This window comes from Mangifera indica, chromosome 11, assembly GCF_011075055.1.
Source record: "Mangifera indica cultivar Alphonso chromosome 11, CATAS_Mindica_2.1, whole genome shotgun sequence".
Classification (NCBI taxonomy): Eukaryota; Viridiplantae; Streptophyta; class Magnoliopsida; order Sapindales; family Anacardiaceae; genus Mangifera; species Mangifera indica.
This window is the reverse complement of record NC_058147.1, coordinates 1,547,945-1,563,586: the sequence shown is the minus strand read 5'-3', so window position 1 is coordinate 1,563,586 and position 15,642 is coordinate 1,547,945. Positions and strand designations below refer to the sequence as shown.

General features: G+C 37.5%; 2 protein-coding genes and 1 pseudogene across 4 annotated transcripts; 2 read left to right on the top strand and 1 right to left on the bottom strand.

The window, feature by feature from the left end:
• Positions 1-260: 260 nt before the first annotated feature.
• On the top strand, positions 261-4,320 carry LOC123229174 (protein LTV1 homolog). The gene is made up of 5 exons (XM_044654809.1): positions 261-730; positions 827-1,240; positions 3,036-3,635; positions 3,807-3,934; positions 4,029-4,320. Exons 1-5 carry the CDS (start codon positions 323-325, stop codon positions 4,030-4,032), a joined length of 1,554 nt encoding a protein of 517 aa, XP_044510744.1. The 5' UTR covers positions 261-322; the 3' UTR covers positions 4,033-4,320.
• A 1,436-nt stretch (positions 4,321-5,756) lies between these two features.
• On the bottom strand, positions 5,757-9,195 carry LOC123229173 (annotated as a pseudogene).
• A 763-nt stretch (positions 9,196-9,958) lies between these two features.
• LOC123229773 (kinesin-like protein KIN-7F) lies at positions 9,959-15,355 on the top strand. Of its 3 annotated transcripts, none has more exons than XM_044655719.1 (11): positions 9,959-10,442; positions 10,870-11,019; positions 11,096-11,196; positions 11,297-11,407; positions 11,481-11,562; positions 11,657-11,724; positions 11,817-11,882; positions 11,981-12,105; positions 13,122-14,403; positions 14,585-14,853; positions 14,930-15,355. In XM_044655719.1, the coding sequence occupies exons 1-11, from the start codon at positions 10,226-10,228 to the stop codon at positions 15,255-15,257; spliced, it is 2,799 nt and encodes a 932-aa protein (XP_044511654.1). In that variant the 5' UTR covers positions 9,959-10,225; the 3' UTR covers positions 15,258-15,355. The 3 variants fall into 3 exon arrangements, with proteins under 3 accessions (XP_044511654.1, XP_044511653.1, XP_044511655.1); XM_044655718.1 differs by having other exon boundaries at positions 9,961-10,442; positions 14,579-14,853; XM_044655720.1 differs by having other exon boundaries at positions 9,964-10,442; positions 10,930-11,019; positions 14,579-14,853.
• Positions 15,356-15,642: the final 287 nt, after the last annotated feature.

Genomic DNA, 15,642 nt, shown 5'->3' with positions numbered 1-15,642 from the left:
TTTTAAAACTAAGAAAAGAAATGTGATAAAATTTTAATTTTTTTTAAAAAATTTTATCAAATAATAGTTTATTCAATAATTAAAAATTTTTAAATCTAAATAATAGTTTTATTCTTAATTTTAATAATAAATTTAACTAAATGGTAAATATTTAACTTTCTAAAAATTAATGGGTGTGAGCAAGATTTCACCAAACCCTGGGTGGGACCAAGTCTTTTGGACGTTTAGAAACTAGCAAAATCACCCCAACATTAATTATTTTTTGGCCTTCCGTATCTCAGTTTCTGAATCACTGACAAACTTTCTCATAGTCCGTCGTCCAATGGGCAAGAAGAAGAAATTCATCGACAAAAAGAAAGCGGCAACCTTCCAACTTCTCGCCTGTGACTCCTCTGACCCAAATTTCGACGACACACCTGGCAACGACCGTGTCTTTGTTCGAGTCGACAACAATCCCTACTCCTTAGACACTCTTGACGAAAATCACGGCGATTCCAATTCTATATTCGCCGACGCGCCCGAGGACGATGACGGTGAACTTAATTTTAATGGGTCTAGTGCAACGGTATCGTTGCCGGAGCACATTAGGAGAGAAATTTTGGAGCTGGGGTTTCCTGATGATGGTTATAATTATTTAGCTCATTTGAGGGAGATTAAAAACACTGGCGGTGGATCCGCTTTTTATCATAACCCTAAATTTAGACTTGACCAGCTCAAGCGTGACGTCAAGGTTGGTTGAACTTATTTTAAAGTATATTATCCGGTTAAGATCTTTTTTTTTTTAATTTGAGAAATATTGATTTTTGTTTATTTTTGAACTGTTTAGGCTTACGATGCTTCAAGAGTGCAATTTTCTCAAGTTAAAAACGAGGCAAATGATAGTTCGATTTATAGTGTTGCGTCAAAGACAATTGGTGTTAGGGTTCCTAAAACCATTGATCCTGAAGTGGCTGCTTTGCTGGATGATAGTGATTTATCGCGGTTTGGTTCTGACGTTGAGGACTTGGAAGAGGATTTCATCGTCCTAGCAAATTATCCCGAAGAAGGGGCTGATTTAGAGGTTGATAGAAAGTTTAATCTGGTGGATGAATCTAAAGGAGTGACCAATGACGAATCTGGTAGTTTTGTCAAGCGAGAAAATGTGGTTGGAGAAAGACATAATGCAGTGGAGGCAGAAGATACTGATTTTGTTGCTGACAAGCCTCGAGTTCCTCGTCTTCTTGATGAGCAATTTGATTTGGTAAGACTCTTACATATTGTTACTTATAGTTATAATTGTAACTTCTATTACTTGTGAGTGTACATTTTATATAGTATTTGTTGGGTTATCATGATGAGGATATTAGTGTTCATGTTATGTATTTTTCTAATACCTATATTTGTTTTTCATAGAACTGAACTTACTGTTTTTGATGAAATCAAGCTTCTGAGTTTGAACAGGGAACTTTCAATTGAAAAATGTCCTACATTGTTGTCTTGAATTTCTTGTGGGGTTTTTAAATACCTCATATCTCTTTATATTGGATTATATTGACTTATTAAGGGAAGTGGGACGGTAGCAGCTGTGATAGAACTGTCTGGCACTGGCAGTCCAGGTTGTTAAAACTGTGGGGTTAATAGTTTTCTATTTAATGCTTTGTGGAACAAATTTGTTGTCTGAATAGTTCTCATTCCATACTGATTTTTAATTCCTCATTTTATCAAGTGCTCATTATTGGTCTTCTACAGGTTTATATGTATGTTTTCCTTTATAAGTTGCAAAATTGAAGTTGGTTCTCTCACCTTTGTTTGGTTTGTTTTGGTAACTTTTTCATATTGTTATCATACTCTTGACCTTTTTCATGTAGTTTAGTCTCCATGGTAGGGCTAGATTTCAACCGAACTTGTTCAAATTCAAATTCCAGCTCAAGCCAAAAAAAAGTCTGACATAAACAAGCTCGAGCTTTACATGCCAATATAAATGAGCTCAAGCGGCTCGTGAGCCAAGCTGCTTGTGTCATTAAAAAAAATTTTAAGTAAACAGTGCATTTCACTTTAAAATTTTTAATTAGAGGAAAAAGTTTCCCTTTGCGTCGTTAGTGTTCACGCACATTGGCCAAAGGAATTCAGACCTCCTACCTGCCATAAATGCACATTGGTCAAAGGAAAAAAGACTTTCCCTCCTCCAATTAAGGCATGCCACATTAGTCAAAGGGAAAAAAAACTTTCCCTCTAATTAATGCATGTGTTTTCAGCTTCTTCTTCTTCGATCTTTTGCTTTTAGCCTTCTCTTCTTCTTTCAGCATTCACTCTGTCTCCATCTTCGTGCATCCACTCTGTGTTCTAGACTCAAGCGTTTGACGACATCAGTTCCAGTCGATGACGGCATTTGACAATTCGACGTGTTTCATTCACATAGCATCTCTCTCTCTTTAGTTCATACTCACACGTTTTCATTCATTTATGCGTTGTTGTTCTATATCAATATAAAGCTTTGATAATGGCAGAAGACAACCATCTCTTCTATTTCTTCTTCACTTTTTGTCTGTCTATCTCTCTTTTTTTCAAACAAACACAACTATAATTGTTGTAACACTCTTGTAGAAATTGTCCTCTCCCTCTTAAGCGTTGGGTCTAGCAGCTCCAGTGAGCAGCAAGCTTATTGAGTTGAGCTCCTGAGCTCGAGTTCGAGCAACATTTTCTTGGCTTGTCAAGCTTGGGCTCGGGCTCGGTTGTTTATTAACAGAGCCAAGTTTGAGCTCGGTGGAGCTCGAGCTCAGCTTAGCTTGAGTCCAACCCTACTCCACAATGACAGTGACTCTATATATTTGCTGTTGATTGACCAGTCTATTTTATCTTAGAATTCCTGAGAAAATACTGCAATGCATCAGTATGAAAGATTTATGACAGCACTGCTATTTTGAACTCGATGCCTAGCAAATGTCTATAAACTTATAATTGGGCTAATTCACACAATTGCTTTATGGTTTTGCCTTTTGCCTGATGCATTTTACATCAATTTCAGTTCATGTCTAACACTGATCTGTTTGTTGCAGCTTGAAAGTCAGGAATATGGCACTGACAGTGACAATGGTTATGAGGGCTATGATGCCAAAGAAGAATCTCTTGCAAACAAGCTCAAGAGTGTCCTTAGTGACTGCGTGGCGGAGGACTTTGAACTTGATGACAAATATAAAGCTCCAGCTGATATATTGCATGTTAATGAAACACCAAAGGGCAGAGAAGCACTGGACTCTGCCGCTGATATAATACGTCGTTGTGTGGAATATGCAGAGAAGTATGAAAATGAAAATGAAGAAGACAAAGTTATTGTGCAGGAAAGTAGTGATGAATCGGAACAGTGGGATTGTGAGACTATCATTTCCACGTATTCAAATATTGATAACCACCCTGGAAAAATTGGAGCACCTGAAATAGTGAGAAAGAAGAAGTTGGCTGAAACTGTCTCTGCATCCTTGAATGAAAACAATCATTTCATATCCCTTAAAGGAAAAGAGAAGCTTCCTGTAGATTTTTTGCCTCATAGCAAAAAAGCTGCTACCGAAAAAGTAAAGGCCACGGGTAGCTTAAAAAGTGAACAGCTGAAGAGGAAGCAACATGGTCAGGAATCAAAAGAGGAGAAGAAAGAACGGAAGGTATCTTTGTGCTACTTGTTCCACAATTATCTGTCTTGTGTGTGCATGCTTATGTCCATGGATGTTCTTCATTGTTGCTGATGCATTGCAATTTTGGTTTTAGGTTTATGCTTTGTTTTGTCTATGTGCTCTCTTTGTAATTTGATTATGAAACTAATGTTCTGCACGCAGGCTGCTGTGAAGGAGGAGCGACGTGAAGCTCGGCGAGCTAAAAAAGAGATGAAGGGGCTGTACCGGGGTGAAGCAAAGCATGCTCAAAAAGTTGCTGCTGTATCTGGCCCATCTTCGATTCATCTGATGTAAATATTATGATCATCAACTGTTTTTCTTTAGAAATAATAATTTGATTTAAAGGTGACAATTAAAATGACGTTAATATTTTTCTTGAATTAGGTAAAGTTTGATGCCAGATTGTTTCTCTGAGGCGCAGAGATTATACAACCATGGTTGCCATCCATTGCAGAAAACAGCATATGGGAAGTTGAAATTCTCTCATTAGAGTTTTAAATTTTGTTGTTTTAGTTAGGAGCATTAATTTCTTTTGTCATCATTTAGTACATTTGTGGGTTTTGGAAAGACTTGCAATGGATAAGTAGAAGAAGAATTGGTGTAAGCCCTCAATAACTCTTTAGCACATACATTGCTTTTTCAAAAAATATGCATAATTTTTTTTTGCAGTGGTACATATTTTGGTCTTGTAGATCATTTGTACGTATAATTCCTTGCCATGCATGAGAAAAGGAATTTCTGTTTCCATGGACTTGCATGATGTCTTTTTATGATGGAATAACCTGGGATTTGATAATTCTCTGAAACAGAATTCCCAGAAGTCAAAAAATACTAGCTACTAAAGCTGAATTATACACTAGAAAGACGAGTACAATGACATTTTATATCTGAAGTGAACATATTGGGGACTGCTAGGACCTGCAACTCCATGGCTGAATAAAGAAAATGCATATGATACTGTGAAGACATTGGTGCTATTGCCTAGCAAAAACATGGAAACGGAGTACAGGATGATTTACTGAGGAGTTCTTGGATTAGTGGAAGAAGAGTCATGAGAGTGAAATATGTTTGGATGAGAATTACAGCTTGCATGTGGAATAGGGGCAGGGCTGGTTCCACCAGATATGGGTGTGGGATTCCAGTTACCATAATCTTCTTTCAGATTCAGTTGAACGTGGTAGTATTCCTTCTGGTGAAGAGACACCTGTGAATCCGGTGGTGCTGATAATGGTGATGATGATGAAGACTCTTTTGCTGCTATCACTGGTATCAATATCAATATAAACATCATTGTCATGCTTATAATGTGTACAACTGACCTAGCAATTGCAGTTGACATGCTTGCACTGTGCATCTGATAATCTCAAGTACTCCATAATTATCCTTAATTATAGCTAACTTGCGTGTTAACAATGGTTTTTGTTATAGTTAGAAAGCACATTAAACTGTTCATTGACTTCACACCAAATAGGTGATGGATCATGAGTGTTTCATGTGTATCAACTAAAATAGGGGTTTTGTAACAAAATAGAAGTTTCCAAGTAATTTTGATCCCTATTTAAGTTTATGTTTCCAGTGTTAAACATGAAAAGAAATTATCATGAATGGCCATGCATGGACAGGAATTAGGAATGGTGCAAGCAAGGGAAAGCCTTATGGACAATATGAAAAGTAACCGTGCTTGTACATTGTAAAAGGTGCTTATGCTAGAATTACAAAATCTTACCGCCTGATCTTATATTTCAAAATTAAATGCCGAAAAGAGAACAAAAATATATGCTGTGGCGTGAAATGGGGAAAGTAAAACAATTATTCCGGTGCCGGTTATCAAACCCAGGTCTCTTGGTGAGAGCCGAGTATCCTAACCAACTAGACTACAACGGAATTTGTTAAAGCCAAACCTGTCAACTATTATATCTTGGATTTTAATGACAAAGTAATCACTCGTCTACATATGTAGAAGAGGCTTATTGTGGTTTTATGGCTGTATTTTTGACTTTCCCCTCCACCATAAACTTTTAGTACCGAAGGACCTTACTGAACTGATCCTAAAGGCACAGCTACAAACAATCTTTGAAATTTTCCATATCACAAACTTGTCACCATTTTGCATCAGTGGGAAAGATGGGCAAACAAATGCTCATAACTGAGAACAGTAAATGTTCTAAGACTTCAAGTTGAAAAATAATCACATACAGCTTCAGGCAATCTAATCGCCAATGTGAACAAAAAGATACAATGATGATTATTAGGGGCAGTAGCAGATTAGAAAAACCTTCCATTATGTTGAGTACACTGCAAAAACACAAACTCGGTTACACCATTGAAACTAAGCTCTATCTCTAAGAAACAAAAAGAAAGAGGATAATTTTACATTAAACTGTTTAATAAGATGCCTCATACAAATAAAAGCGCAGCAGATTGAGAAATGTTGCAGGGGATCATAGAAGTGATTTAGGAGATATACACCATCTCAAGCAATTAATGAACAAGAATATCAGAGCCATTGGTTAGCAGAATCTATTGTACAAGGATATGCATACACTTGACAAGTTCATGAGCTCTATATGTCACACCAAGCAACTATAACAGCATATAGAATCATACAAGCTTGACAAAATAATGTAAGATTTGCAGTCAACTAGCTATGGATCAACATGGGATTGCTATGTAAAGAACATACACTTACCTTTCATTGCCTTTGACTCACTTCCATGCTCTTTGAATTCATACTCACCCTGCTTAAAAGTGGGAGGCACTTTCCCCTCGCTGTAGCAATGATTACATAAACTAAAATGAGATTTCATCTCCTTGAACAGGGAACCAATAATTGGGCAGCGGCAAACTGAGCAAGCATGGCATCCATGGCAACTCATATCCCCAGTTTCAAGCTTCAACAGGGTAGTCATGATGCCAAATCCCCAATCAGGATCATCAAACATGACAAGAAACTCCGTGAAAGACACAGTTGAAGAATCTGCTTCTCCATGGACTTCCATCATTTCATTGACACCTTGAGAAGGTAAATAAACAGCCCCCAGTAATTTAATGTATCTAACAGCATCAACCTTTTTAATCTGAGTACTCCCTTCATTCACAGGACGCACTGCAGAGCCTCAAAGGCTATTCATTTTTGCTTTTCAGGAGAACCACTGCAAATGGGAGCAAGAATAGCATAAAAAATACCCAAGTCCACTCTACCTGAGACTGATTCATCCAAGATAGAGAGGATACTCTCATTTATTGCTTTGACAGCTCTTTCAAAAGTTTCATGTTTTAGGAAACTAATAAACCTGCACAGAATTTCCTCCAAATTAGGTTTACATATAGATTTCTGAGGACCACCACCTCCAGAATATGACACTGGTACATCCATTTCACTGATTTCTTTCTTTAGAAGCTCCACATCACATCGGCTCAACCTGGTAATTTTCTGAAAAGCCCTAATTTGAAGAGCACTAGCCAAGTCCTGCCTTCCTGTAGTCCCCTCGCCAATTGTCTTAAATTTTGATGGTTCTACGGTAAGAAAAGCCCCTTCCCCATTCATACCTCCATTACCCCTTGGTTTCTTTTTCTGCAACTACTTCGAATGTGATATGGCATCATGCAGTTCAACCCTGTTTGTCATTTTCAAAGATTCCTTCAAAGCTTTCTTTGATTCCTCAGTGTCTCCAGCACCCAACAAGGACACAGCTTTATTGAGTTGTGCATGCTAATGGTTTGGCCACACGGCTAAAACCCTAGTCTACATCTCAGAATCTCTCTGAAACCTACCCAAGTCCATACAGAGCCCACCCAAATTATACAAAGCATCTACATGACCAGGTTTCAAATCTGTGGCTTTTTGAAACACCTCAATTGCCCTCTCATCCTCGCCATTGCATGCAAAGCTGAAGCCAAATCACAATGCGCATCGGCATAGTCAGGTTTTTATAAAAATAGCCTCTCCTAATGCCTTAACAGCAACCCTGTACTCTCCCACCACCCAAAAGCTTCAAGGCTCTAAAATGGGTTGGACAAAGAATTGCAGCTTCTCTATAATACTCACAAGCACTTAAAAGTTAAAACCATACCTTCTGCTTCAAGCGCAATCCCAAGATTGACATAAATTTGTGGCAGCAAGTACGGCCATTGATTCCCAACTGATTCAGCAGCCTCTACTGCCAACAAAAGCTCCTCCTAAGCCTCTATACTTGCCAAGAACATACAAGGAATTCCCAGCTCTAAAATGTAGCCTAACATCCACTGGTTGCAAATCACAAGCCCTTTTAAAGCTCACTAATGCCTCTTTAAACAACTGGTGTTCATACAAAACCATACCAACGGCCACATGCCCATCATAAGATACCTCTCCCGACGTAGCCCCATCTGCCCTATTTCTTGAAACCCCGAACTCCTTAACAAAACAAGCGTAGTCATGTCCCAACTCTCCCCAAAGTACCCTTTTCTCGGATAATTCAGCTGAAGGTCCCAATTCTCTTGACCAACCTGCGTCTGAATACGCATCAAAATTTTCTCCTATAAATTTCCCATCTTTCGCTTGATTAGCTTTCAGTCTTTTCACCAAAATCGCTAAATCATCCACAATCTTCCACGTGTCATCAAACACTATACCGTGATTCGGCGAAACCCCCCAAGCCGCCGTTCTCTGTACCACTGAAACGCTTTTGCTTTCGTCTAAATTCAACTACAACCCCAACGCATCTACGTCTCGGTCCACATCACCAGCACCGTCACGTAGGTGCGTAACAGACCATCAAAACTTAAGCCTTTTTCACCGTCAACAAACTCGCCGTAAGTACGGAACACTTTGTCAAGAATGGCATTGCTTTGTTCGTCGCTGAATTTAACTCTAGGGTTTACAGCCACCACTAAAGCAGCCATTTCTTCTCTGTTAAGGCCACAGTTGCGGTTTGCATCAAATTGCTGAAAAACCTCTTTACCTTCTCTGATCTGCTCCCTCTCGTAGCCATTTGGGATTAAAAACAAAATAAAACGTGTAAGGGTCTGAAGAAGAACAGAAGTAGATAAAAGAAAAAAAAATATAAGAAAGTGCGTGAGGATAGGAATGGGTGAGACTGAGAAATTAAGAAAAGATAAAGCTATAAAAAATGAAAATTACTTGAAATTTGGTTTACTATATTTGATGAAAAATGGTTTACATTGCGTTGTGCGGCGGCAAATTTCTTGGTTTCGTTAGATCTTAAAAGTAAAAGGTGAAGAAGGAGTCGGATAGAAAAGGGAACACAGATGAGGTTTCTAATTCAACATAATCTGTCTTTGTTGTATGAGCCCTCCTCTTTTTATATGGCTGGCAGACTGGCAGTTGGTTTATGGCCAGTTTTAAAGAAAAGTAGCTGATTTTGCCTGCTGGGTTCTGCGGGTGTTATCATCATCATTATCATCTAATAATCACTTCACATGAACAAATGTCTTAAATTTTTTCCCATTTGAAGAAAATTTGTTGCTTTAAGGTAGGAACCTGCACGTGTATTGTGCAACAATATGTACCAATTCAATAGGTTTGGCTGAGGCATGTTGAAGCATATAAGGAAAATACTTACAGGGTTCTGATTAATATGCTGCAAGATAGTATTGGTATGTGTGTACAGGCATGTATGTAAATACACAATATCCAGATCAAATAGGTGGAAGCTACTGTACAAATAAGTGTCCTGCTGCCTCCTCCATCAGCCATGTAAAATTTTAAGCTATTATCATATCCATTAGCTCAACCTTAGGCTCCAACTCCATTTACCTGCACCATAATCTTCAAGTTTCCATATAGTGAAACTGTTATGACGAATGGAAAAGTGGGCAAGTGGAATACTTCCTCTGCACTCTCCTAAATGGATGATAACCCACAATGTTTAGACTTTCTGTATTCACTTTATAAAGGATTTTATTGTATACAAAAATAGATCTAATTGGATCTATTTTTCACTCTTAGAACAGAAAATCTCCACATTTAACATATTATGAAAGCTCTTAAATGTAGGAATAAGCACAAAGCGAGAATTGTTGTCACTTCCTGAAGCAAAAGGGACCCTCAAAGGAGGTTATAGTCTTTCTACTTCGTTTCAAACTTTTGCAGTACCAATACAAAATACTATTTAGTCAACAAGGGTAAGTCGTAGATTAAATTAGTAAATTAGCAACTAGTTAGTTATTTTTTGGCGGTAATATTTCGATGATCGTTACAACATGCAGTCATTTTCTTTCCTCATCCTCTAGAAGGACAATGATATATTACTGTTTTTAGTATATTTTCTCTGATGTTGCGCTTCTTATTTTTAACCCGACTTTTTATTTCTTTGTCTTTCAGCGTTGTCTTTTGTTTCATTGGATAACTGGATTGATTCTCCTCCATCCACGCATTATTTCAGGAACAATTGTGAAGACCAGAATATATTTGACAGAAAATTATATTTCAAGCAGCTTCATTTGGAGTCCTGAGTCACAAAAGGTTCATCAAAGAGGATAAGCAGGAGCTCAATTTGTAGGATAGGAACATATAATTTGAAGTTTATAATAATTATGTTCGTTGAATTATAAAAGAAAAGAGGAGGGGTAAGAGGCCAATGGGTGGGGAGAGGCTAATTCCTGGAGAAACTCAGGATCTGTCTCTACCCAGCGGCCAACAAGAGAGGATTCAAGTTCTGGTTAGATTAAGGCCTTTGAACGACAAAGAAATTGCAAAGAATGATGTCTCAGATTGGGAATGCATTAACAATAACACCATCATCTTCAAGAATACATTACCGGAACGGTCCATGTTCCCAGCAGCCTACAGTTTTGGTAAGCTAATTCTTCATTCTTCATTTCATAGCATTTTTGTGTTTCCTTGTCTTAGCCCTTAAGAATTTTCTCATTATTCTACAAGCCTTTTTATATTTAGCCTGAGACCTTTATGGTTTGGGGTTCAATTATTAGAATTCTATTAAAATTTATCTACGCTTTGGGGAATTGGTCTTCTTTCCTGAATGTCTCTGTTGTAATTTTGGGTCTGATATTTCAAGATTCTGTGCCATTATCCGTAAAATATTGAAACTAAAACTTAAAAAGGTGTTTCGGTGTCAAAATATTATTCGTTTTGAACATAAAAGTCCATCACAATTTTACTTTTGAACATTGTAACTCAAAATGCATCATAGCAGTTTAGGAATTCACAAACCATATAATCAGTCTTTTCTTATTCCCAAATAATACGGTAATAATCTTACAGTGATTTTTTTTTTTTTCCGTCTCGTCCGCTACTTCGTTTCTGTCAATATATCTGGATTAGACAGAGTATTTGAAAAGGACTGCACCACAAAGGAAGTGTATGAGGAGGGAGCCAAAGAAGTTTGCCTTTCTGTAGTCAGTGGCATTAACTGTGAGTAAATTTTATTTCTTATTCTGTTTTCAATCTGTCCTGTAATAATTTTTTGAAATATCTTATCTATATCCAGCAAGCATTTTCGCCTATGGCCAAACAAGCAGTGGGAAGACATATACAATGCGTGGCATTACTGAATATGCTATATCAGATATATATGATTACATAGAAAAGGTCAAATAAATATCCAGTCTATTCTATCACTTGATCTCAAATACAAGCCTTTGAACTCCAGCATGGAGATGACCATTTCTGTTTCTATCTATATATTCAGCATAAAGAAAGAGAATTCGTGTTGAAGTTTTCTGCAATGGAGATTTACAATGAATCTGTCAGAGACCTCATCTCAGATACCACTCCACTTAGACTCCTAGATGATCCTGAGGTGACATTTTTTTAGCCAAAATGTTATACTTTGGTGTAAGTTAATTCTAAATGGATCTCTTTGACTGCAACAGCGAGGGACCGTCGTGGAGAAACTCACCGAGGAGACATTGAGAGACCAGAGCCATCTGGAGGAGCTCCTTGCTATCTGTGAAGGTAATGCCACCATTAACGGCATTAAAAAGATCTGGGTTTGTCTTCAGCAGATGGCATTATATTTATATGTTCACTTTTTGCTGAATTCTTTCAGCTCAACGACAGATAGGAGAGACCTCTCTAAACGAAACCAGCTCCAGATCCCACCAAATTTTGCGATTGGTATGTATGTAATATAAATAAGTAGCAATTCTCCTGCTTGCATAAGCTCTTATTTGACCCTTTTTATTCTGCAACATGTTGGATTTTTGCAGACAATTGAAAGTTCTGCTCGTGAATACATTGGCGCTGACAAATCAGCCACTCTAGCAGCTACTGTGGTATGTTATGATTTATCTCCTTACAAACAACTATTGGTAAATAAGAATTCCCATGGAGACTTTCATAGAAGGAAACTTAAGTTTGTTTCTTTGTGCAGAATTTTGTAGATCTTGCTGGCAGCGAGCGCGCTTCTCAGGCGTTATCAGCTGGTGTAAGATTAAAAGAAGGTTCCCACATTAATCGCAGTTTGTTGACACTGGGAAAAGTAGTTCGCACATTAAGGTTGAACAGATTTAGCAGTTAAAATTTTTATTGGCCTTCGAAAACTCAATATTGGCTTTAGCATCAGACTCATTTGAGAATGAACTCAACTGTTCACATGAAATATTACAATGACATTGAATTTGCAAGACATTTTATTTTAGGTGGTCTTGATGAATGGCTTTACAAGCAGAGAATTTTACTGAGTTTTTGTTACAATCATAAATTTGAATGATACATCTCATCCATCTATGATTATTGATGTAGATTTATTCATAGTTCCTGAACTTATGAATCATAACAGATTGCAGGCCTAATTCATGACACATTGTCCTTTGATGCTGAGAGTGATATAGTGAGTTTTTGGATGACATGTGATAGGATCCCAACCAATATTAACTAAAACATCGAAATACATTTGAAGGGAAAATGGTTATTTCTATTGATTTTGGGGATTTATAGTGGATTAACCGATAATTTGAAGAGTTAGGCTTACCAGTTTCAATCATTCGAGCCATTAAAAACCTTACTGTAGTCCAAAGGTTGCCTACGACTAAAGACTGTCTAAACTCTGATTTCTTCTCATCTCTACAATCTTAGTTTCTATTTATGTACTTACCCTACCCTCTAGTGTCACAACGTGTCCTAAAGAGACCCTAGGTCCTAACAACATACTAGTAAATGTCATGGTTACTGTTTATATTAGGTTATTGATTTGTCGATGCAAGGAAATTTTTTTATTGATTGACCTTGAGTTAGCACTTGAAGGGGAAGAAAAAAGATGAGGCAATATTGCTTAAAATTTGAGGTGACTGAGATTGGTCTGGAGGTTTGTTTGTGTGAAAACTACAATTCATTCATAACAGTCACTAAACTGTGCCTGTTGTGCTTGTGTTCCCTTCTACTTATGAACTACAATTTCTTGATTGTTCTTGCTAGAACTTGTTTTCTTATTCTTTTATTTGGCTCCTTTTGTTCTTATCTATATAGTTTTATATGATTGTTTCTTAACAACATATTCCCATGACTGGATGCAGCAAGGGAAGGAACACACACATACCTTATAGAGACTCTAAGCTGACAAGAATTCTGCAAAATTCCCTTGGAGGCGATGCCAGAACAGCCATCATTTGCACTCTGAGCCCTGCTCACAGTCAAATTGAGCAATCAAGAAATACCCTTTTGTTTGCTTCCTGTGCTAAAGAAGTAGTTACTAATGCACATGTCAATGTGGTGATGTCCGATAAGGCATTAGTAAAGCAGTTACAAAGAGAATTGACTAAATTGGAAAGTGAGATGAAGAGCCAGCGAACAACTTCAGGGAAATATGATTATACTGCATTGCTGAAAGAGAAAGAGATTATTATAGAACAGATGGAAAAAGAGATAAGAGAATTGACTCAGCAACGTGATCTTGCTGAATTGAGGATAGAGAATTTGCTACATTCAAGATTCGATGAATATTCAGCATCAAGCTCACCAGATGCCACCAATTCTCTTCATGCAGGGCTTGAAACACCCAACAAAACTCCCAAGTTTCAGAATTCTGAGAATCCTGAAGAAGATTTTCTGAAGAATGAAGGCACTCGTAAGTTTGTTGGGCTTGATCCACGTCAAAGCTGGGAAGAGAGTGCTGAAAAAACAGATGAAAAACTTGAGGATACTGGCAAGGAAGTGGATGACATTGAAAGGGATCTGGAACAATCATCCCCTCAGAAGAAAGATAAGGAGTCAAGCCCCTCAAGCAAAGATCCTATTTATGATGCTTTGAAGCAAAAAATTGAGGAACTGCAAAGAACCATCCACTATCTCATCAATTTGAACCCTCAGGAACAATCTCCTTCTTCTGATGCAGATGTGTATACCTGCAGGAGTGCAAAAATAAATAGAAGCACAAGTTGCAGACCCATGCTCATGTCAACACCATCTTCCCTGGCGTTTGAGAAGGCAGGCCACAGTGAGAATACACCACCTAACTGGTTGGAAGAAAACTTTGCCGGAAGAACTGGACACTTTTATCCACGTCTTTCTGTACCTAAGCATGGTGCCAAGTTTGGAAATGTTTCCAGGAAAGATTCTCAAACTTCCATTAGTGAAGCTTCAATGGAATCACAAAGCTTTAAAGAGTTAGATGCAGACTATACTACTATTGATGGGTCTGAAAAAAGCTTCCATGGAGGACCAGTTGACATTCATCAGAGGCTTTCAGAACTAAAGTATAATGCCGAGATTCAAGATCTTAGCAGAAAGCATTCTCAGACAGAAGATTCCAGAAATGAAATGAGCAAAGTTCAGTCTCTGAGAAATTATGGTGGTCTGGTAAGAACTACCACCCCTTCATTCACCTTCCTCCACCTGTCACTCTTTCCATTTAAAACTCTTTGATTTTCTTGATTCTCATGCCAATCTTTTTTGGCTTAGCAATCTATATTGTATTTCTTATTTGTTTTGCTGGATTCCTATCTAATAGCAGTCGGGAATGGTTGTGGTGTAGGTTCAGAACGCAATGATGAATAATATAGAGGACTCTGTAATGAAGAAAGAAGAGGATGCTGCACTACAAGTTCCTACTTGGCCTGCAGAATTCGATAACAGACGGAAAGAGATAATTGAACTTTGGAATGCATGCAATGTACCTTTAGTACACAGAACTTACTTTTACCTGCTGTTCAAAGGTGATCCATCTGATTCTGTGTACATGGAGGTGGAGCTTAGAAGGCTAACCTTTCTTAAGGGCGGTAATATCAGCAAAGAGAATTTAAATGCAAGGTATATAATCAGCCAAATTGTTGACTATTTTGTTTATATATAAGTAAACATTGATTGAAATTCTACTATGCTACAGTTTGAAGGCTATTTATAGAGAGAGAGAAGCGTTGAGCAAGCAAATTCATAAAAAATTCTCTAAAAAAGAGAGAGAGGAGCTATACCAGAAATGGGATATTGATCTGAACACAAAGCAGAGAAGTCTACAGTTAGCACGCCAAATTTGGGCATGCACAAAGGACATGAACCATATAGATGACAGCGCTGCTCTTGTTGCTAAGTTGGTAGGCTTTGTACAGCCAGGCCAAGCCCCCAAGGAAGTGTTCGGACTCAGCCTCTTAGCCGGATCCCTTAGTCAAAAATCATTCAGCTGGAGATTTATCAAGTCTACTTCCCTAGTACTTTAAATTTGTCAGAAGATAGGGAGATACCCACATGTATATTTGCTAATTTTTGGATGCATTCATGTGCTTCATATAATTTACACAGTTCCACTTTCCATTTACTGTGAATTAGAACACTTGCAAGCTGACCATGATTTTTTGACAGTTAGATATTTTTTGCCATCACAATATAATAATCGAATAAATTTGATAATTTGTAAGATAGTATTAAAGCTTAATAAGTAATACAACATATACAAACTATGGATACTAATAGATATAACTAAACTGATGTGTTATCATACTATTAGGTAATCTAATTGTTTTTTTATTACTAATTCAAAATCATCCAAATACGCAACCATTTGTATATAAAGTATTATTGAGATACATAATTTAACCAGCATTG

Coding starts and splice junctions, on each gene's coding strand:
- LOC123229174 (XM_044654809.1), top strand. CDS start 323: ATGGGCAAGAAGAAGAAATTCATCGACAAAAAGAAAGCGGCAACCTTC. Junction 731..826: donor AGCTCAAGCGTGACGTCAAG/GTTGGTTGAACT, acceptor TGAACTGTTTAG/GCTTACGATGCTTCAAGAGT. Junction 3,636..3,806: donor AGGAGAAGAAAGAACGGAAG/GTATCTTTGTGC, acceptor TTCTGCACGCAG/GCTGCTGTGAAGGAGGAGCG.
- LOC123229773 (XM_044655718.1), top strand. CDS start 10,226: ATGGGTGGGGAGAGGCTAATTCCTGGAGAAACTCAGGATCTGTCTCTA. Junction 10,443..10,869: donor CCCAGCAGCCTACAGTTTTG/GTAAGCTAATTC, acceptor ATAATCTTACAG/TGATTTTTTTTTTTTTCCGT. Junction 11,197..11,296: donor TATATGATTACATAGAAAAG/GTCAAATAAATA, acceptor CTATATATTCAG/CATAAAGAAAGAGAATTCGT.